This window comes from Trachurus japonicus, chromosome 21, assembly GCF_045865225.1.
Source record: "Trachurus japonicus isolate A0001 chromosome 21, Traja_1.0".
Lineage (NCBI taxonomy): Eukaryota > Metazoa > Chordata > Actinopteri > Carangiformes > Carangidae > Trachurus > Trachurus japonicus.
The window spans coordinates 18,043,185-18,065,509 of NC_140927.1; the positions used below are offsets into that span (position 1 = coordinate 18,043,185).

The 22,325-nt window shown below is 40.2% G+C and overlaps 1 protein-coding gene across 2 annotated transcripts in view; it reads right to left on the reverse strand.

Moving 5' to 3' along the window:
- Nucleotides 1–22,325, reverse strand: part of pde11a (phosphodiesterase 11a) — a 40,995-nt gene that overhangs the window by 10,443 nt on the left and 8,227 nt on the right. For both annotated transcript variants that reach the window (XM_085765306.1, XM_085765305.1), the window contains exons 3-14: nt 17,587–17,676; nt 16,809–16,949; nt 16,590–16,654; nt 14,916–15,048; nt 13,367–13,442; nt 10,539–10,606; nt 10,342–10,434; nt 9,395–9,445; nt 6,219–6,365; nt 5,967–6,074; nt 4,337–4,446; nt 1,789–1,879 (exon numbers count right to left, since the gene is read on the reverse strand). In XM_085765306.1, coding sequence (XP_085621432.1) covers nt 1,789–1,879; nt 4,337–4,446; nt 5,967–6,074; nt 6,219–6,365; nt 9,395–9,445; nt 10,342–10,434; nt 10,539–10,606; nt 13,367–13,442; nt 14,916–15,048; nt 16,590–16,654; nt 16,809–16,949; nt 17,587–17,676 — 1,173 coding nt within the window. The remainder of the gene's footprint in view (nt 1–1,788; nt 1,880–4,336; nt 4,447–5,966; nt 6,075–6,218; nt 6,366–9,394; nt 9,446–10,341; nt 10,435–10,538; nt 10,607–13,366; nt 13,443–14,915; nt 15,049–16,589; nt 16,655–16,808; nt 16,950–17,586; nt 17,677–22,325) is intronic.

Consider the following 22,325-nt stretch of genomic DNA (forward strand, 5'->3'; position numbering starts at 1 on the left):
ACCTTCCTCTAGAGGATGGAGAGTCTGTGCTGCTGGAAGATGAAGAGGTGATAACAAAAAAAGGACCAGAGTGAGGGGATGATAATGGCACAACAATTAAACAAGAGATCTTTTTAAACTGGATGGCCATCATTTTCCTTTTTAACACCGACAATTCAAGTCTGACAACGGCCTCAGTGCGCCCATGATTCCCTCCATCAGCTCGTGTGCTCCCATGAAATATTGATCTACGTAACAGCAGAGGCACAAAATACTTCTCTCATTCTGTCACAACTGGAGCAGATGAAGGAGGGAGGCGAGGCGAAATGGGAAGTGAGACTGACGAGAGGAAACCGAGAGGTACAAAGGGAGTGAGTGACGTTTAAAAGTTTACGTTTTAATTAATGGGTGGTGCGGGCTTGCGGATTGAATCGTGAGCTTTCCTTTCTACTCAAATTAGCCACACTATTCATTTATATGCTAATAGGACAGCAGTAGTCCAACCCCAGTATCAACAGAAACCATTATGATATTCTGAGCAAACATTTGTCAGCTTACTGTGTTGTCAGCACCGTGATAATGAAGCCACTGGAACCTGCGCCGCTAAGCCTCGTCTCAGCTGCTCCCTCAAAATGTCTTTAATTACAACTTCACGCAAACCCAGTCACCTGGTAAAATGTCTCTCTCAACCAATTACCACCAAATCTATCGCCTCTGTAATTACATTGATTTGAGGGCGGCGTGAGCTATTTGTTTACTCGCTCACACAGAGCAGACGTTGAGGTACCACACCGTTTTCCTTCAGGCTCACTGGGCACAAACTCTGCATTTTTTTCCCAGTGGACTTCAACATTTTGATTAATTTACATGGTTGTAAAGTAAAGAGAATGAGAGAGAGAGATATCAAAGACTGCTTTCTAACTTTGATTCTGGACACACATGACTTGACGGCTAAGTAACTGTGTCCATTTTACAAAGTCAAGGAAGGGTTTTGTAACGGTACGATGGAGCCACAGATTACATTAAATTTCAGCATTTTTGGGGGGAAATGCACATATTTGCTTTCTTGCTGAGGGGTAAAGATGAGTCTATCACCAGCAGCATAAGACTTCAAACCAGAGGCAACATCTGAACTCTCTCTGTCCTGGAGTCTGCAAACTTCATGGTCACTTCAAGTAGTACATTTTACCTTTTGGTTTTTTGGTTTTGGTTAGCAGTGCTCTGTACCCAGTCTTTGTGCTAAGCTAAGATAAGATAAGCTATTTGTTTTACAAGAGAGTGCTATCAAAATATCAAACTCCCCCTTTTAAGTAAAAAAAACTTTGATCTTGTTCTACTTGCAGGAACAGTAACAGACGTTTCTCACAACATTCATGTTGGCATGTTTTGGCAGGAGAAGCACAGGAGTTAATAATAACATAATTTAGATGAGCTAGTGCCAGGATCCTGGTACGGATCATACTGCTGACTTATTGGGTCACCTGAAGGAACTGAGCCACCATTCACACTATTTGTTTCACCGCTGCTTTCTTTCTTTTTAACTGACTTATTGCTGTAATTATAAACATTATAATGTCATTATTACAAAAGGAGGCTCTCTCATAAAACTAATTTATAAATAAGACACGGCAGAGTAAACAACTTCCACAGGAAGAGGGCTGTTAAGGGGTTAATAACTCAGTTGCAAATGGTGATAATGCTGTTATAATAGGAAATGTATTGCTATTGCACAAATACAACATGCAGTGGTAGGCATTAGCAGAACATTCATGGTAACTGCATTGCAGCAGATACTGGAACATCGTGCACCTCGCTCTGCAGGATCATAACAGCGTGGTTGAAGTGGTGGTGCTCCAGTGTAGCAGAGGTCCCATAAAGCAGAGCCAGGGCTGAGCCCGTCCTGACACACACACACACACAAACAAACAAACAAACAAACAAACAAACAAACAAACAAGCACAACACACACACAGGGATAAAGAAGAGGGATAACATAATCAGCATTCAGCACATACTGGGAAACAAAGTCTGCTGTTGAGTCTGTTGTAATTCCCTCACCAATTCAGTTGGCACACTGTCGCCAACTTATGGCTCAATAATAAAAGAAGCTGTAGAGTCGTAACCTAAACTGCGGCTGAAATTCAACTGTTCAACATTGACTACGATCATCATTCAGTGTGAAAAAATACTCATGAGAGCCGAAGCTCGCGTGCTGAGGAGAATGGGCCAGGGTTTTAAATTTTGGGATATTCCATTAGTTTTTTGTAATATTTTAGAGTTGCCTTCGGTTTTTATTTCAGTGTCATTTCAAATTTTGATAATAATCAAATTGTATCTTTATTTGTTTCCACAGTTAAAATAAACACATGCAAATAGCCTGGGTGCTGATTTGTCTGAGTTTTGTAGTTTCTGTGCTATAGTTTCAGTAACAGTAACAGTGACTTCAAACAACATTAAGGCATATAATGTTTGAAGACTCAACGGCCTCTTCAGAAACATCTTTTCCAAATCAGCGAGGTGACCTCAGTCCACCTGAAGATGTTTTTTTACTTGCTAAAGACCTAAGAAAGGGCAAACAACCCCTGAAACCATCAGCAAGTGAGAATGACTGCAGTCCATGTCTGATATCCTTCATTAAAATTAATATGACCACAAACAATAGTTATTATTTTATTCAAGCATATGTTAACTTTTCCAATTATTTTCTTGTAGGTATATAATTTTCTTTTATGCCAGAGTACAGAACAAATCAAACATTTTTATTTTTCCCAACACATCCTCCATTAGGGCTACAGTACACCCTCTGATGAAGAAAAAACACATCTCCATAGACAATAAATTAAAAACTCTCTAATTCTTAAACAGAGAGGATGTGTTCATAGTGAAAATCTGCCTTATAGGCTACAAGATCTTTATTACATCCTCTGTCTTTTGTCACCTAAACTGATTCTGGACTAGCCGAGTCAACAACAGTCATCTAAATTCAGACGATTTAGCTCAACATAACAAACAAAAACTCTAATATCTGCTGTTTTCAACAGCTGATATGATGAGACTGGCAACACCAACATTTCAAGAGCAAAGTGGGTCAAATCAGTTAATTGAGATCTCATCTCATGATGTACAAAAACGTATTCAAGCCCAAAGATGAAAATACAAAAACGTCCCTTGTTCAGCTCATGATGATGTTTGTCCCACACCTGCTTTCCATCTTGGTTTGAGATTCAATTTAGCAACATTAGTGAGGCCAGAAAACACTGACTTTAAGCCATTTAATAGCAATTTTACCTGCTGATCTAAATGTGCTCCGAGTCAGCACTGTTTTCAGTCTCTTTGTTAAGCAGATCCTTATATAAGCCTTATACAACTTGCCACTTGACTCTTGCTGATCTGGGCAGCCACTGCAGACAGCTGCGGGTGGGAAAACACACTATAAACAGTGTGTAGGAGGGAGTGTGTTTATGTCAGGGAGAGAGAGAGAGAGAGAGAGAGAGAGAGAGAGAGAGAGAGAGAGAGAGCGAGAACACTTATGTAGCCCCGGTGTAAAAGACAAGTTAGTTACTAATAAAGTTATACGGAAATAATTAAATAAAGCTATTAAACAGAAAGTAATTTAGTTTAATAAAGGAAAAACGGTTTCAGATCATTTACTCATAAATAAAGTTAGATTTAAATAGCTGATTTAGTAAAAACGTAACATTTATTTCGGTAATATTTATGTTGTTTAACATCATTTCAGACGTTATCAGGGGTGTGTGCTTTGTTTCGAGTGAGTGAGGGAATACAGTTTACAAACAGGCTGAAAACTTTTGTTCCTTTTCATTCAAAAGAGACAGTTATGTAGAATACAGCACCGTTGGTGTGGCTACGTTCACACTGCAAGACTTAATGCTCAAATCAAAATTTTTTGCTCAGATCCGATTTTTTGTTTGGCTGTTCACATTGCCATCTAAATATTTATTTATATTTATTAAGAAACAACGTCAACAAGGTAATTACAACCCAAAGTTTAACACCATGTGTCCTTTTTTATTTATAATCTCCTCTCGCCCATGTTCTCACTACTGTTCTGTTGTCAGTAAACACACGCCGTTGCATGTCAAATTATCCGACGTTTTATCGAGCCGTTTTTTATTACTCTGTGTGTGTGTGTCTGGGGTCACACTGGAAAAAATTTAATCTGAATCTGATTCAGGACCACATATGGAAGTGGTCTAAATCTGATTTGAAAAAAATCGGATCTGGGCCACATTTGAGTGTCCTGGTGACCTGGTCACTTGACCCCAAAACAATTTGGGCCACTTTTGCCTGCAGTCTGAACGTAGCCCTGTTCTGTGTTGGGGGTGCCACACTTACTTGGCCTGAAAAGCATTGTTGGTGCCCCTGTGGTCCAAGTCATGGCACACGCAACCTACAATGAGCGCTAAGATCTCCACCTCTGTCAGAGTCTCCTGGAAGCCCGCTGTCTGATGAGCATAGAGGAGAGGAGGCCGATTAGAAAACAAACAAAACACACACTATGCGCCCCCACAGCTGCATCTCTGCCTCTTTTATTCCATGAAGCTGTGAGGGGAAGGTTGAATAAAAATGGAAAACTCTCCAACAGCAGCATAACCCAAAAAAACAAAAACAGTATCTCCTTATAATGCCAGTGGGACTGCAGTAACGCAATTGCACAGGGGAGATTTATGGCTTGGATGAATGGGTTCTGGATGCCATGTCCTGAATGAGTCACTATAGGTCATTGTGGGGATAGCGGCAAAGATAGCACGGCCCTTTCATTAAAACACATGGCAGGAGAGTGGAGGGGCCCAGAACAGCTTACACACTATTATTTCATTTCCTTTTGCCAATAATCAATTCAGATGGGACGCCATGCACTAATGCTGTGCTTGATTAAATGAACTACACTGTACTGTTTGTATAAGAGCATGTGTGTGTGTGTGTGTGTGTGTGTGTGTGTGTGTGTGTGTGTTGCCCTAAGGACCTGATAAAGTAAAGGCCTACAGGAACTGCAAAAAAAAAACTCTCTAGGGGTCTCCATTTACACAAACATCTCTAGTTCTGGCTCTGCACAGAATTGGCTGTTTGTATTGATAATAATGCAATTATTCGCCATTTCACTCTGATCTAAACACAGGACTGTGTCATTAACTACCTAACGTTGACTACAGCACTCATCATAGTGCATAACCCTGGCAAAGGGGTATTATTGTTGCATCATGATCCATACATGTTTTCTGAGGAAATGATTGGAGTATTTAAAAATGCAGTTTTGTGATGACTGAGACAGTGAATTGTGTGACAGTGATGCGAAAAAACTGTCCAATTATGTAGTCTCCTTTAAATGTGTCTGAGAATTGCAGCTCTCTTTTCCCGGGTAGCAAAAGGATGTAATGATGAGTAAATGCTTTGTGGCCAGACATATCCCAAGATTCATTGCATGCTGGATATGAAAATAATATGTCAGCACCAACACTACTGTGTTTCCATGTAAAACTTTTAAAACTGACGCCTTTCAAACCTCAAGCTTTTGCGAAAATAAGATTACATGCTGTTAAGGTTCCCCAAGAGCATGTGGCCTGTGAATCAGGACACAGCAGCTGTTGATCCGTTACAACGGTCAGGTGTCAGGTAAATGACGTGGACTTCAAGGACAATATTCCACCCGCAATGTAGTAGTGTGGGAACATACTATAGTACAGGAAAATTCACTCAAGTACAGCACAAGTACCACTGCACTGTAATTAAGGACATAAGTAGATGTGCTAGTTGCTTTCCGCCATTGCTGGTCTCCGTGTGTGGCAGGCTTTCAGTAATGCTGCTTTATTGCCACAATATGTTCATTAAGGTGACGAGAATCCACATTTTTTGCAAGCTCCATCGTAGAGCAAATGTTGGCGTATAAACCTTTGCTACAAATGATCACACACAAGTGTCCATGACTCAAATTGATCCAACGATCTACAGCTAGCATGATCTTTACCGTTAGCATGGCAAACATGCACTGGCAGACGTTGAATGCGTGTCTCCAGTTATGGTAGAGGACCATTCTGTAGTTTTTCCTGACCGTCAGCAGCCATCTGCACAGCGTCTGGAGGGGAGGAAGGAAGATAGAGAGAGAGAGAGATGAGCACATGGGTCAGTAGTCGTGGTGAGGATACCAAAGGAGCAGCGCTGTGGGTGAACTCTGTCAAGTGTACAAAACAAAACGGACAAAAGAAGGCAGCGGTCTAACCTCATAGTCGATCTTGAATTTCTGCACCATTCCCAACTCCATAAACATCCTCAAAGCGGCTGTTATCATGGCGTCAACATCCAGGGAGAAATCATCAAAGGACAACATATCGATGCCCAGCTCGCAAACCAGGGGGATGTTAGCAGCCTGTTTGGTCACGGTCAAATAGAAACATCGGGGAGGAAAAGAGAAATTGAGGAGAATATGAGTTCAGAGAGCAGAGGAGGATGGAGAGGTCAGAGGATTCTGTGCCATTTTCCGATGATACGTGGAAATATAGAGACATGCTAATTAAGACTCTGAGGACTCATTGGGAGAGGGTTAAGATTAATGAGGGCAGATTTCACTGTTACTTACTTTCAGAACTCATTGACAAACATAGTTGTGCAGCAGTGATCATCAACAGCTTTTTTTTCCCTCTTCTATTATGAACCAAACAAAAACACATAACACATGCGTGATTCCAATTAAGCATATTCACACTGAAGCATCCGTGTCTTCTGTCTTCACTGTGGTCTAATGAGCACAATGAGCAGACATGTCCTTTGTGGCTCGAGTCAGTATTTGTAATGGACCCATTTCATGCAAAGTAACCTCCATCTCCATCCAAAGAGTCGAAGCTCCATTTAAAAATCCTGGTACACTTTCAGTACAGTTGTGTCTGTCTTCCCCTCTCTGTCTGACAGCCACCAGAGCTCAGTGTTTCCCTCACAAATGTTTGCCTGTCAGGTCAGCAGGTATTCTCCTCTCTCTTAATTCACAGCCCCGGGTTACTAAAGTCAGCCAGGTTTGTTTGCTGTGCCGTGGCTCCATATGTAGAGCAGTTACGAAAGAAAGTGGGGGAAAGGCAGGAAGCAGAGCACGATGCTGGATGAGGGGGCTGAAAGATCACACAAGCACACTGGAAAGCAGGGTTCCTACTTCACGGTAATGGCCACAGGGGAAAATCCTACACATGAAAGTGCAGGAAAGTAGGTCATATCTATATTTCAGAAATGTCATGCCAATTAAAAATGTAGATATTTTCATATTTTCATCTTTATAAATAATGCAATGAGAATGATTGTCTATTGATTTGGGTAATCCATTTCAAATACCACAATTAGTTTATTTTCATTGGGGAATTCTCTGCCCATATTTATGCATCCATGCAACCACAGTTGTGTGGAGGAACTGGAGAATGGAGTCTCGAAGACAGACTGCCAATAACTCCTCTGTGTTGCCATAGATTTTTTCCCATTAAAATGAATGAGATATTGTTATTTTATTGGAAAAAAATCTTAATTAAAGGGCCCATGAGCAAAACAAATTAACTGTGGCGTAAATATCTAAGATTTTACCTTAGTGTACACCACAGTGTAAGTCTACTTTACTGCCTCACTTCATGCTTTAATGAAGTGACAGAGGTTTAATAGAATTATAATGCAATGTTGATACAGTTATTTTCTCTAATATATCTCAATTGATATCAAGATATCAAGAAACACATCTACTGAAGTAAGAGAACAACACAATTATATTATGGCAATTACCTGCATCACGAGAGCAAATCTGATCATCACAAATCCTAACACCAGTGTGCACACACACTGCAAACTACGAGACACTTTCATCAACGCAAAATGTTCACAGGGACAAAGCAGTTTTGTTAGACTTGTTCACATCACTAGGGTTTAAAGGGATAGTTAAACATTTTGGCAAATTGGCCCATTGCCATAATCCCTATAGTCTTACCGTAGGAGTAGGTTTATTACCTTTAATTGTCGGTGCAAGCTATTTTCAGAGACAGCTTGCCAAAAAACTGCATCCCCCGGGAACGCGCATCAGCGGTTTTACATGAATTTACCTAGAAAACAACTCTGTCTCGTAACGTTCTGTTATTATCTCATAGCGTGGTGAATGTGCAGGTCACAACTTGTCCACGAGAGCGTTTTGGAGTTGTTGGATTGTGTATTTGATGAGTTTGATGAGGGAAACCAAGAAATCCCATGAGACTCTGTAGCGTAGCTCTGAGCAGCTCACGGCTCTGCTCCGCCGTTCTAAAAATAGCTTGCACCAACAACTCCTGTTTACAGAGCTGCTATTACACTTTTAACAGCATCTGCTGTTTTATTAAAGGGAAAGCACACTTCATGAGCACTCAGAAACATGCGCTCCTACAGTATGAGCTTGGTCTTTGTTAATAGATGTCCTGAAGTGATAGTTGAGGTTATTTGACATGGGTATTGTAATGGGTGCTTAACCATAGTCAGTGTGTTTACCTTTTGAGTCCTGAGGTCCCAGTTTGGAGAAGCAGCCAGCCCAAACAGCGCTTTTCTTTAGCGCTGCATTTTCTCAAACTGTTAAACTTCCACATTTCTATGCATAAGTGCAGTTACACCACATACTGCATAACACTGCAGATTAGCTGTTGAGTCATAAACGGGTATTTGACAGAAATAATAAGCAGTGAAAATGTTCAAAATTATTAGTTTATCATATTGTTTTTTTAGGGAGGCATTTTTGGTAGTGAATAAACCCATTTTTTCAGCTATCTCCATCCACAGCAGTTCATCTCTCAGTTTCTTGTCTGCTTCTCCAAACTGGGGGGTGCTCTGACTCAGACCTACTGCAGGCAATATACTGATTACAGATAGCCTCATACAACCCCATCAAATAACCCAAACTATCACTTTGGATATTTTTTGTAAAACTTTTAGAGTATTTTTTTCCTGAAACAGCTGGGTTCTGTAGTTTTAAGCAAACCTTACTTAAATAGGCCTTTCTTTAGCTTTAGATCAAAGGTGCTTCTGAAGCTAACCTAAAAACAAACAAAATGTCGTGTTGACTGTGTTTCAACAAAATAATGTGAAACTGAAGGCATGATATGAATCTCGCAATTCACACAATATAAACAAAAGAAGGGGGTCCCACTTTCTGCTCAGTACTACTTGTGGTCAAGAGCACCACAGGGGGCCGTCAATACACATTTGGCAACGAGATCTTCTAGTATGTTTGCTGAACTGGCTCAAAATAACACCCATATTTAGTGGCTCAGTCATATGTTTTTACCAACAGAGGGCTATGCCACAGAGGAATACCGTAAACTGAATCACCCCAGACAACTGTAATTGTTGAGAGAAACAAATGGGTTTGCGCAGACAAATGTACTGAAGGCGACTGTCAATATTTGTTACCTTGAATTTGTCAACTTCAGTCTTGGAGCAAGTGGCGTGGTAAGACAGAACCTGCAAAATAATGACATGGTGTCACTCAAGATACTTCTACAATCATTAGAATAAGCAGTAAGAGCTCCAAGAGAAGAAAATACTGGAAATTCTGCACATTTGTTATTGCGTCCCCCACCCCACCCTGCATTTCGGGGGATCTTCCAGATGAAGGAAGTTAACACTCGCTTCTCGAACTGTCTACAAGAGCAGAAATGTCAGCCCTGATTCCATCGCCATGTTCCCTTCATTTCCTGAGAGAAATACCTCGCACAGACCTGCAGTTGGTTATTTGATCATAAACGCTCATGTTTATTCAGTACTGCCAGGAGCAATGCATCTACATATTAGTGCATTGTATGTCTCTCCTTTAACTGTTCCATCCCTCTGTTCCCTCCTCCCACTATCTTGAAACAGAGCTAACTACTATAATGCACCTGGAAGCTCCCCATTGTAATCTAAGGACATACTGTAAAGGCTGAGTAGTGCTGAATGGCTACATACTGCGGGGCAGATGAGGGATTGCTTCTCACTGCCTCTCATTAATTCTCAATAAAACCTTTGTGAGAAGGTTATCTACAAAGGAAGATCAGCACTTTTTTCATGCGTACATTCTTGTGGAAATATGAGACTGAAAAAAAAGGAACCAAGCATAAAGACCCCTGAGAAAGAATAAGTCAGAAGACGTTTTGTGTCAGCTGTGAAGAAGCCTATGTTGACTGGAAGGGAAAATAAAGATATACTTAAGGAAATATAAACACAGTGAATGACAAAAGAAAACTGAAGTTAAGAGCAGGGCCAGCGCGGAGTCAACTGAGGTCAACACTCAGAGTTTCCAAAGTAATGTTTTGTTTTTTGTTTTAAAATAACAAAATGTGACATAAGGTAGAAAATCCAATGAGGTGTTGTGTTCTTACATCCAAAGCCACTGACTGCTTTGCCCAAGACTTCTTCACCTGGTCGTACATGATGGTGTTGTTAATGCCCAGTCCACAAAAGATCACAAATGCCTAAGGAGAGAACAAAACACAGATAACACAGTTTTTAATGCACCCAATGGATACTTGACGTAAAAAAAAGAAAAGAAAAAAAGGTGTGGATACATTTGTAATACCTCAAAGAGACGCTGGTCTGCGTCATCAAATGGTTTCCCGTCCAGTCTGTTCAGCACTTGAGCGACACCTGTGACACAAAGTCAGTTTATCCAAACAATAGGAACTTAATGATAGTAATATTTTAAGCATGATATTGGCAAGGCTCTAATGTATATAATACGCTTCCAATTAAAAGAGGATCAAACCCACACACTGTACGTCATTGACTTACATGCATTATTAATGGAAATTAAGTAGAGACACAACATCCTCTCACATAAATAGCAGTAGATATATACATATGTATATGTAGAGATTCAATAGGGACAGTTTTGTAAAACTATGTAAAAATGTCAGCAGACTCAATGATAGCTTTACGAGACTGACAAGATGACAGATACACTGTACATACATTAAATGTTGTCCAGGATGCTGCACAGCCATTTAATGTGAGCAGTATTATGTGTTTCGGAAACAGAAAGCCTTAGTGGTAAAGCATGAATGTTTAATTGACATGGGCTGACTTTTATTGTTCCTAAGAAATTAGTAAGAGAAGGTAGAAGGTAATCACACAAAACATTACCATTTTTATTTATCTCTAGGAGGTCAAACAAACCTGCCATGGTGACATTTTAATTTCAGTGTGTACTTGGAAATCCACGGAGGTGAAGGGATTAGTGCCGGAGCTGACGACAATTTTCACTGTGGTGTCATTAGATGTAAAATACAGGTCTTGTCAGATCTATTACTGCTCTCTCTAATGAGCATGTAGTTTGTGATGAGCTGTAGCTCAGGTGGCCCCCAAGCATAAGCAAATGAAATGGCTGCTTAGAGCCCTGCAACCATCACATAATCTTTAACTACACCACATTCCCACTGTCACAAGTGTTACTCAATTATCAAAAACCATAACACGACAGTCGTTTACAGCACTGTTGTTGTTTACACAGATGACCCATAGTGCTGTACGATGCACCTTATTCATTGGGTGTTGAACCGAATTACACCAAGAAAAAGTAGCCATTTATGAAAATGGGATGGGCAGTGTGTGTGTATATATATATATGTATATATAAACAGAGTCAACATGTCAATCCAACTGAGAATAGATTTAAAAAAAAAAAGTTTTTAATTCACTCACAAAAACCATGCACGCATGAGCAGTTTTTTAAAATGACGAAGAGGGGAGAGGGAGACTTTAATACACACTCAATCCTTTAATTGTTGCTCTAAACAGTTAAAACTAAATTTGCAGATTCCCATGTTTCATATCTGAATATGTGAATCCTGACCCCACACACACAAGTCGGTGAGCAGACTCTATCAAAGTGTAGCTACAATCCTGCTACAGTGGTGTGTTTCTGGCCTGAGGCAATTCAGTTAAATTATTTATTTGCTTTATTTCAAAGTTAGCTTGTTGTGATGTGATGAAATTGATAATTAAAAATTTGCAGTGTGGCTCTCTCTCAATCACCATCCACAGCCAATTTTTTTTTCAGCAATACAGAGTCAGAGACCAAATGGTAATTCAGTCTTATTATCACACCAGTAAAACCAGTACTTTCTTTCTATTATCTTTTTTAGGGATTTGAACCGTGAACCGTGAACCGTGAACCGTATCAGCTGTGGTTATTACGGTGAATTTCACAGCATATTTCTAAAGGAAATGCTGGAATTGATGTTACTCACAGTTAATATTTGACATTAAACCTCATAATTGTGTCTAGTCTCAACGGTATTTTTTTGTATTACATTCTGAAGCAGCTGGATGTAACCTTGGCAGATGACTCGACGACATTTGTTTTCTAAGCGAATGTATCCTTGACTTGTATTTAATCTCCTGCTGCTTTGTTTGTGTAATGGTTTTTCAATCCAGATCCTCAGGTGCCACCCACCCACACACAGCATTTCTTTGCCCCTTCACTCTTCCCTCTCTTCTCACCGACAAATGCACTTACACCTACGCAAAAAAAAAAAAAAAAAGTGAGCGCACAAGGACATTGCGCACACTCGCACACACAAATATGCTGATCACTTTGCACTCAAATAAAACTAATGACTTCCTGCATGAAATCTCAGTGGACCAAGCCGAGTTGCTGTCAGTGCCCCCCCTCCTGCAATATCCAGCACCAAAACCAGGCGCGAGAGATCAATGATTTATCAGAGTGTCAGTGTAGTGTCGGCCTGGGGCTGATACACAAACACACCGCACACAGCCAGGAGAAGGAAACCTCCAAGTGTGGAGTGGTGCTGCAGCGTGGATCTAATCACACACATGCAGCCTCAACTGAGTGAACGCTCAAGCTTCTCTATTGTCCACTCTGCAGAAAATACGGAAGAAAACAAATCAGGAAACCTATGTTATGAGCACATGTTAGTGCTACATAATGTAAGTGCCAAATAAAATGTACCTGTATCATACATATAACATGTAGCCCAAAGTATGTGGACGTGTCTTGGTTTCTGCCTGTTTTTCGTCTAAGTTTGAGGGTCTTATATGAGGGGAGGTCCACGAGGAAAGGAATTTCCCAGTATGGTGTGGAAGAACAGGACTGGCTTGCACATATCGCTGACCTTAGCTCCACCCAGCACCTTTGATGAGAGCTGGGATGCCAGTCTTCATCAGTGGACTGAGCATACTTTCACAGAATTAGCACAGACCTTTGACCTGTGTTATAATAAAAAATAAATAAATAAAAAAAAACACAAAACCTCACAATATAAAATGTGAGTTTTAATCTCCCTTTTAAAATGTGAAAAGTTCATAAATGCTTAATGTTTATATGTACTTACGATATAGTTAATACATTAATACACCCAAAAAGATAGAAAACACTTAAAAACTTACCAATGATTTGGTGGTTGCTGTTCCATATAGGAACACACAGCACAGACCGGATGTGGAAGTCCGAGAACTGGTCTGCCTAAAAAGATAAAGGGTATAAATGCGGTGTGATATGACAGCACCCACCCTGATACAGAAACACATTTCCATGCACTGTGCTCAGGATTATACTTTGGTTTTTAGTTTTCAGTATAAATGAGGACCTTAACAGAAATGTTTCCACATCACAAAACAAGCCATTTGAAAACATCGCCTCAAGTTTCAGGAAACTGTTTTGGTACGTTCCACTGTTTTATGAACTAAATGACAAAACTGACTAATTTAAAAATGAAAATATACATTTTCCATTATAAATAAATGAAAACCGCTCTGAGATTTTTGTACTATTTTCAAACCTATTTTAAAATATGACTGACACTCAAGTGGAGTGTCGCCACTCCTACTGAAAGATTTAAAACCACATCTAACTTGCATTAAACCAAATTATATTTTCACCACTGGAGTATTAACTATGTACACGACAGAGCAGTGCTACTAAGATATATTGGAAATAAAGGATTCAATGTACAGTAAGGATCCATAGGGGCATCAAGCTGCCATCTCAGTTAATTTCAGTGAAAGCCAGGTAGTTGCCTTTTTGCCCAGCCAGGCAGTAACGGTAGTGCCATGAATGAGTGCAAGTTGTCTTTTTTTTTCTGCCACTGCTACTTAAGGTTGACCATGTCAGACATTTACTGCTTGCAGCTGAAAGCAGCGTGGACTGCTGCGCCAGCCAGTGTGGGATTCTGTTTAGATCTACGCAGCATCAGCACAGTTGTCTGTGGTAATCGCTTCATCCTATAGAGATCAGTTAACAGCTGACAGAGTGCAAAACTCGATAGTGTGTAATTTCTTTCTATGTGGTGCTAATAAGACGAGAACTGTGTGTTTTTTATGAAGCCAAAGGCAATTAAGATTTTAACTTTGGTATTGAAGATTTTTTCGGTTTTATGTCCAAGAGATCACATGTGAATAATTAAATTCAGATGAGACATCTCAAAAGTCAATTAATAATAGGCGTAAATTATGTTAACTTTTGTCTGTATAACTGAAAATACCTTAAATAAAGTTGTTAAAAAAAACTAGGCGTAAATTGTTATGAAACCATTTTAACTGTAATGTCAAATACAGGACCATAAATGGATGTAAACCATTTGACATTGATGTTCTTCTGTTAAAAAAAAACATCTGTCCCCTCAGCAAAATGCACTTACAGTGTCATTCCGGTGAAGCCTTTCATACAGTAGTAATTATAAATTCCCCATCTGACCCCACTTGGATGTGACTTCAAAGTGTGAACAGCCCCTTAGTGGTTTAAAGGAGCCACTGGAAGTAAAGAGGCGTCTTAAAATGGCTCCGACACCAGGCACTGTATCAAGTGTTGATGTACTTATAGATTGTTCATGTACTTATACATAATTCATACTTGAATGACTGAATTGTCTGCTAATTATCTTACTCAAATCAAATCCTTGTGACATCAAATGTGAAAGCAGCATTACTGTGTGTTTACCTCAGCATCAAAGCGGGGGTCCTGATAGGCGTCACTGATGTTGACAGGTAGACCTGTGGAGGCCACCAGCTCCGCAATACTGTTGTTGATGAGCCAGTCTGAGTACGATGATTTCTCCATACTGTCTTTGAAACTAGGGACAGAAAATGAGAGGAGGAAAATGACAAAAGGAAAAGAGTAGAAGAAACAGTGTGGAACCAAAACACACTCTCTGGATGATAACTTTATCATAAAAACAAAAAAATGTTTTATTGTATTCAAGTAAAAAATAGGTTTTCTTCTTTTTCACACCTGAAATGCAAGCTTGCAAAAGACCACTCTTATTTCTCCTTGTGAAGTCTCTTTCACGTTGACTTGCATTTAATGAACTTCTCATACAGTAGATATCAGTAAGCTTCTCCTGCAGCTTATGAAGCACTGAAAAGTTAATTGTGTGATTGCCTTCTTCGTTTCCAGACGCCCCCACACTCAGCCACTGTAGCACCTGCAGCCCTGCTGAGGCTTCTCCATTCACATTTATCGCAGAGGGTTGTCGCCGACTCTTTATCTTCAGACATAACCAGGTAAATGTTTGGCGTCACTCGATTTGTCTTTTGATATTATGATAAAGATGGAGAAACACTGACGTCAGATCTTTTGAATCCCTTTGATCTAGTGATAACAGCTGTGGATGTGAAACTCACAGTGCGCAAGGGAATAAACCTCTTGAGTGAGATAGTAAGATACCTCACCGTTTTCTTTCTTTCTCTCTCTCTCTACGTCCCCTCTGTCTCTTCCCTGCCTCACGTCTGTCATTTAGCTGCCACAGATACACTAGCAGCGCTGTACAGTCACTCAACATTATCCTCCCCATGGAGGCGGCTGGGGGATTGTAAGGCATATTAGAAAACCTACAGTACAGAACCCTAATTACACACATAAATCTTGCACAGCAGCTTTTCCTATTCAGATGTGAACCTTTGGGAAAACCGGGGTCATCATAAAGACGCTGTGCTTTTCTTATTGAAGCTTGATTTAAAAATGTTGTGTGGTGTTATTACTTTAAAATCGCACACTCACTATTTATTGAATATGTGACACCTGAATCACAGCTCAGAGGGGAGTGTGTTTAGTCAGAAAGACTCGGCTAATCAAGGAAAGTTTCATTTCTTTGGTGACTACTTGACTATTGGTATTTCTTGTGTTAAGATTACTGTTGTGGCTATCACTGCTGACGTGAAGTGACCACATCAGTTACGGCGAGTGCAGGACTCAGGGGATAATTTGTCTTCCTCTCAGCGTTGGTTTCCATCCATAAACATCCCACACAATATTAAGCCTCTCTTTCTCCACTCAGCCATGCCTAGCAGTGGTGAGAAGCAGCAAAACCCAATTAATTAGTGCTCCAAAAGTATGCCTTCTATTCAGATTCAGCATATTACTCCCACAGCACTACAGAATATTCAATTTTTATACTTCCCTTATTTTTATTTTATTTATTTTGTCATTGATGGAAGCTTTACAGATTCAAGAAAGCTGTGTGCAGTATTTATGGGTGGCATGGTGCCAGAGGCAAACAAAGGTGGAAATGTGGTTATTTAGTGAAATGGTTACTAGTGTGAAAAGATGGAAAACTGACAGAAAAGATACGGTAGGGTTAGCCATCAGACCAGATGTCAATGAAACACTACATACCTGCTTTCAGTGTCTGCACTACACTTAGGGGACAGAAGCTCAAACGACTTTGTGAACTTCACCACCTGTGGGATTTGAAACAGAAGAAATTTTTAGAAAAAGGCTGTTGGAAAACCTGAATGGAGCTACACTGTGTTTACTGGTGAAAGCTAGGTCAGACCGAAAGAACAAACAGAATGATGCACAAACACAGCCGGACAGGAGAGAGAAAATCAGTACCGGTGACTCAATGTCCTCCAGCAATTGAACAGAGCAGCGCTCGCACTTCAGCAGCGTTTGGGCACGGTGCATGATCTTCCTGACAATCTTCTCCAGGTCAGTCTGCTCCTCAAATAGGTCATTGACTACCTCCAAGAGTGCCTGAACACCAGCAACAGAACAAGATACAACGAACATTATTCCCAACAATCTGAACCACACGCTGTTGTTAAACCCAATGAATAATCAGTCAGGAGGTAGTAATGTGATAAATACATTTTGCTTCAATCAGCTGTTATACTGTATGATTATTATTATGGTCATTAAACCACAAACCAAGAGGGTGATATATTGGGATTATTCCCCCAATTAAAGTAAATTACCTAAGGCAGTGTCAATCCAATTTTAAATACAAGCACATCAAAACATTTGGTGTAAATGGTGCTCTCCTCATTTCTCTCCTCCGTTCACTGAGCTGTGTTCTCATTATGTTCTCTTCCATCACAGATCAATGTGTGACATGAATTAGTGCATCTCTTAACATCCCCTAGGAGATTTAGATCATGGAACGGGCCCTCATCTGGATACAGGCCCATCCCCCTCCACAGAGCCGGAGAAACTGTCCATGCAGGGGCTGCATGGCGCTCTGTGATCCCCACTGCAGTGGCAGCAAGTGGGCTGCTGCTGATCAATACTCAGCCTCAATGTCAGCATCTGGGGGGAGGAAGTAATGCTGATCCCAGGGATGAGGGGCTGGGGGGTGGGGGGCTATTATCCTGCCTGGATCATTGGCCCTTACCCGACTCCTGTCATACTCCTTCCTGGAAGCAGCAAAGAGCTGGGCGTTGGAGATCGCAATACCACAGAATGGCAGGTACATCTGCAGCACCTGTTGACAAATTGACCACTGTCATCATTGAGCTACATACAGAAGAAACAGGATTATTTACCCAAATGGCCCCAAATGTCACAAGTGCAGCTGTTACATATAAAGTTGCCTTAAAAAACCTACAATTTCGTACACTGGTGGCTTTAGATTAGAGTTTAGCTCTGTGACAAGCATTGAAGTGTGATGTGCAGCTGTCACATCTTCAGTTTTCGAACTTATTTTCTTTTTATTTTACTTGTTTATTTTGACAGGGACGGAGCACATTAATAAACATTTCAGTAAATATGCCAGATTTATCCAAAAAGCTAGTCTTCATCTGCTGTCCCTCGCCAGGTCTTACAAAGGCTCCCTCAAATGAAACAAAACAAAAGACGGAAACACCTATAAGTAAGTGTTTTTATGAGTGGTTCAAACACTTTGTTTGTTTGAAAAATACAAAATATACAGTCCTTCCACACTGTCCCACTCATCTACAGATGGCAGTAATGAACATAGAGTCATGACAGGCCGTGAAGAAGTGAAGACTGGGATTTGCAAATGTTTTGCGGATGTCTAAAAACACTGAAGGCAACAAATTATTGTTAAAGCTATTTTTCTCTGCTGTTCCCCAGGAGCAGGTGGTGATGTTTGTCAACTGATGAGAGCTTTAGTTATCATTATCTTTTTAAGATTATAATATGAGCAGCAGTACGTTTTCAGAACAGATTGGAGGCTACAGTGAGACGCTATCAGAAAAGAGTTAACACTGGCGTTACTTTCCACTGAGAGTTCTTCTGTTTGTTACTGAACTTGTACTGTTTCTTCAAGACTGTTAAAGGGATAGTTCAACATTTTGGGAAATTGGCCCATTGCCATAATCGCTATAGTCATAGCAGTAGGTTCGTTACCTTTATTTGTCAGTGTAAGCTATTTTTAGAACGGAGGAGCGGAGCGGCGAACTGCTCAGAGCTACGCTATGGAGGCTAAAGGAATTTCTTGGTTTCCCTCATCAAACTCATCAAATACAAAATCCCAAAACTCCAAAACGCTTTTGTGGACAAGTTGTGACCTGCACAATCACCACGCTATGAGATAATAATGGAACGTTACGAAACGGAGCCGTTTTCGAGGTAAATACAGGGTAAATACAGAGACTGCTTGCTGAAAAACTGTCCCTGAACGCAACACGCATCAGCGGTTTTGCATGAATTTACCTCTAAAACAGCTCCGTCTCGTAACGTTCCGTTATTATCTCATAGCGTGGTGATTGTGCAGCTCACAACTTGTCCACGACAGCCTTTTGGAGTTGTTGGGTTGTGTATTTGATGAGTTTGATGAGGAAAACCAAGAAATTCCCTTAGCCTCCATAGCATAGCCCTGAGCAGCCTGTTGCTCCGCTCCGCCGTTCTAAAAATAGCTTACACCAACAATTAAAGGTAACGAACCTACTGCTATGACTATAGCGATTATGGCAATGGGCCAATTTGCCAAAATGTTGAACTATCCCTTTAAATAAACAGCTGTTAATGCTAACGTTGGCAATGGGGCAATTGAAAAACGTTGCTCCTCCAATACTGTAATGTTATATTTTTAGACTTGCTACATAATTATAGCTATTTCGAGAAAAAAACAATAAGAAAAGAAAGTGAGTAATATTTTCATCCAAGAAAAACTTTGCTCCTGAACTGAAACAAATAAGAAATGGCCTTTCATTGGCATCATTACTTCCTACGACAAATAAATCAATTCAACTGACATTTTACCATTTGACTGAGGAGTCCAACTTACTTTTGCCTTGGGCTGATAATATAAATTCCTTTTTTCACTCATATTTTCTTCACATAAATAATGTAATCACTTGATGTGGCCTAATGACTGTAGTTACGTATCCCGAAATCGAATCAACATCTCACTTGTGTGGAATCGAACTACATTTCCTTCTTCTGTGCCACAGTTCATTCATAACGAACAGCAAAATGCAAACCATCACTACACAGGAGGTGGCTGAGCTGCCCTCTCCTAAAAACAGCTGGGGCATGAACACACAGGTTGAATACAACTGTACAACTACAATTGCTCTACAATGTGCCCTTATCTGAGAGACAGTCAGGCCCTCGTACCATGGAATCAACAGAATTTAGGTTGTGTGCTTCCTTACTCTGCCTCTTTGTTTAGTTATCTATCTTTAGCATCTGGCTGCTGTGTAAACAATACAATCAGTACAACAAACCCACTAATATTTACCAGCCTCCGGTGCGACCTGAGGGTAGGGACACTACAACAATGCATGAATGGGAAGTTACTCAGCTGTGGCTGCTGATACAGGGATATCTCTTTCACCTTTCAGAAAAGATAATGTATCAGTTACTCATCAGCTGCAAATGAACATGTGAGGAACACAGTCCTATAGCACTGTGTTGAAAACGTGACGCATGCACTGCTGATGTGCTCAAAAAACATTTTTTACGTACTTAGCCCCCAGTTACAACAAATAAATTGACTAATAGAGCTTATTTATATGTGTTTGATATACTTAAAGGTTGAATATGGAGAATGCTTATTATATTTTTCAAAAATAATCCATCCAAGGGGCGTTTAGAGGTGTGCAGAATACAAGTATTGCTTTTCCATAAAAAATTATATTTAGTCTAAATTAAATAATTTAGGAAATTTTGACCGGTTCGACAATGACTTCCTGTTTACATCGTACCAGCCAGTAGCCATCACTCCTCTTCTGTTTAGCTAAGCCTCCTCCCAGACGTGTGCATTTGTTTTCAACAAAGCCTTTGATAATCAATCAGTGGATCGATGGATTATCATATACTTGTCACGATGTGTGCATTTGTGTAGTCTTATCTGTCATAAACAAGAGATAACGGTTTACGGGGCGCGTTTGTGTCGCGGACTTGCGGTGCCACTGGGACGAGAGCTGTGACACCGCGGGTCAGAGGCTCTGATCATGCAGGTTTGGTTTTCAGACACAATGTGGAAGCGAACCTCCACTCCACTAACCCTGTAACAAGTTACAAGTCATTTGTCTAACGTCACAATTAGTCCGAAGCTGTTTAATGAAGGTAAAAATGAAACATTTGGTAAATATCCTGCATAGTTCTTCTCCTCTGTGCTACTCTGATCAGATCAGCGTCCCTAGCAAAGGTGTGTTAAACTTAGCAACAGTCTGGATACGACTGCAGGAATTATTTTTCTGTTGTTGTTGTTCCTATTATCAATAGATGGTGGTATTCTGGTAATTCTCCATATTCAACCTTTAAGAAGAACATATAAAACTGGTATTCAAAATATATTAATAATTAAGTATAATACGTTTGGAGCATATTCTGTACTCAAACAATTGAGTTATAAATCCATGACAACCTGACGTCTCTAATTGCTGGGTTCATGATTATTGTGTGGACCTAAAATGGCATCACAGACTGGGAAAGGCTGAGACACCCTGCTCTAATTGCTACAGTTTCTCTTTCCAATCAAAAAGGTCTCCTGGGTTAGCTTTACTTATAAAATTTCTTTCAATGATGGTAGGGCTTTGTGAATTTAAATAGCATGTTGGCTTCAGCACGAATGGATTATTCATACTTGAGAATCCAGTGACAAAGCTTTACTGTGAAGGACCACAAAGGAAATAAGCCATTTGGCCTTAAATACTGATAAACAAGATAAAGTACTGTACTTATATACAAGTGCAATTCCTTCAAACAACACGATAAAAAACAGAATTTATTCTGCTCTGGCATGTCGCACTGATGTGCATATTATGATGCTGTTTGCACAATTAAAGTCATTTCTAATCGTAACATAATATGAAACATTACTCCGTCATGCTAATGAGTAAATTAACTTAATGCACTTAATTCAGTCATTATACATAATCAAGCGCCTTATGCAGTTGTTTTCAAACGCAGAAAACAGATGATGCCGAACAATAAGCTCATACATAATGCTATTTCAGCTGTCCTTTGGAATTCTCTAATAATGATCTTCCAGAAAGGCAGTGGCCATCAATAGCCCCAGCAGGAGCAGATTCATTAGCGAGCTGGACCTTGGCTGAGCTGGATCTGCCTGTGGAACTAACAGGCAAACCCAAGAAAAGCACTGCTTTCTCTAATTACGCTCTGTCAGACAGGCCATTATACAACATGGCATTACAAACAAGACGTTTTTGCCTGTGGACTGACCAGTAAAGAGTGGTTTAATAACAAAACTAACTGGACAAGAGCTCAGGGACAGTCGGTCCCTCTGACCTCAGTGACTGCCTTTTGCACATCTGGGATTTCATATGAAGCTAGACCAAGATAAATGACATAACCAACACCTTTTTTCCCCCCACTTACCCCCTAAATAACTGTGCTCACTTTGCACGAGGGGTGAGGTGAAGCCATTGTTGTTTTGCCAAGGATTGCTCTCAGGGAAAAAAAAAACTGAAGCTCTCAATTTTCTCCAATCTCATATGGGACTCCCCAGCTTGTGTCAGCAAAGTACATAGCTGTTTTACAAATACACTTAGCAATGATTGCTTCTTTTGAAGGTGACATCAAATATTTACGCAACAGGAACCCTTGCCCCAACAAATATCCAAAAGTAAGTCACTGTCATATACTCAGAATCATGGATATCTACACAAACAGCAACATGAGTACATGTAAATATACTTC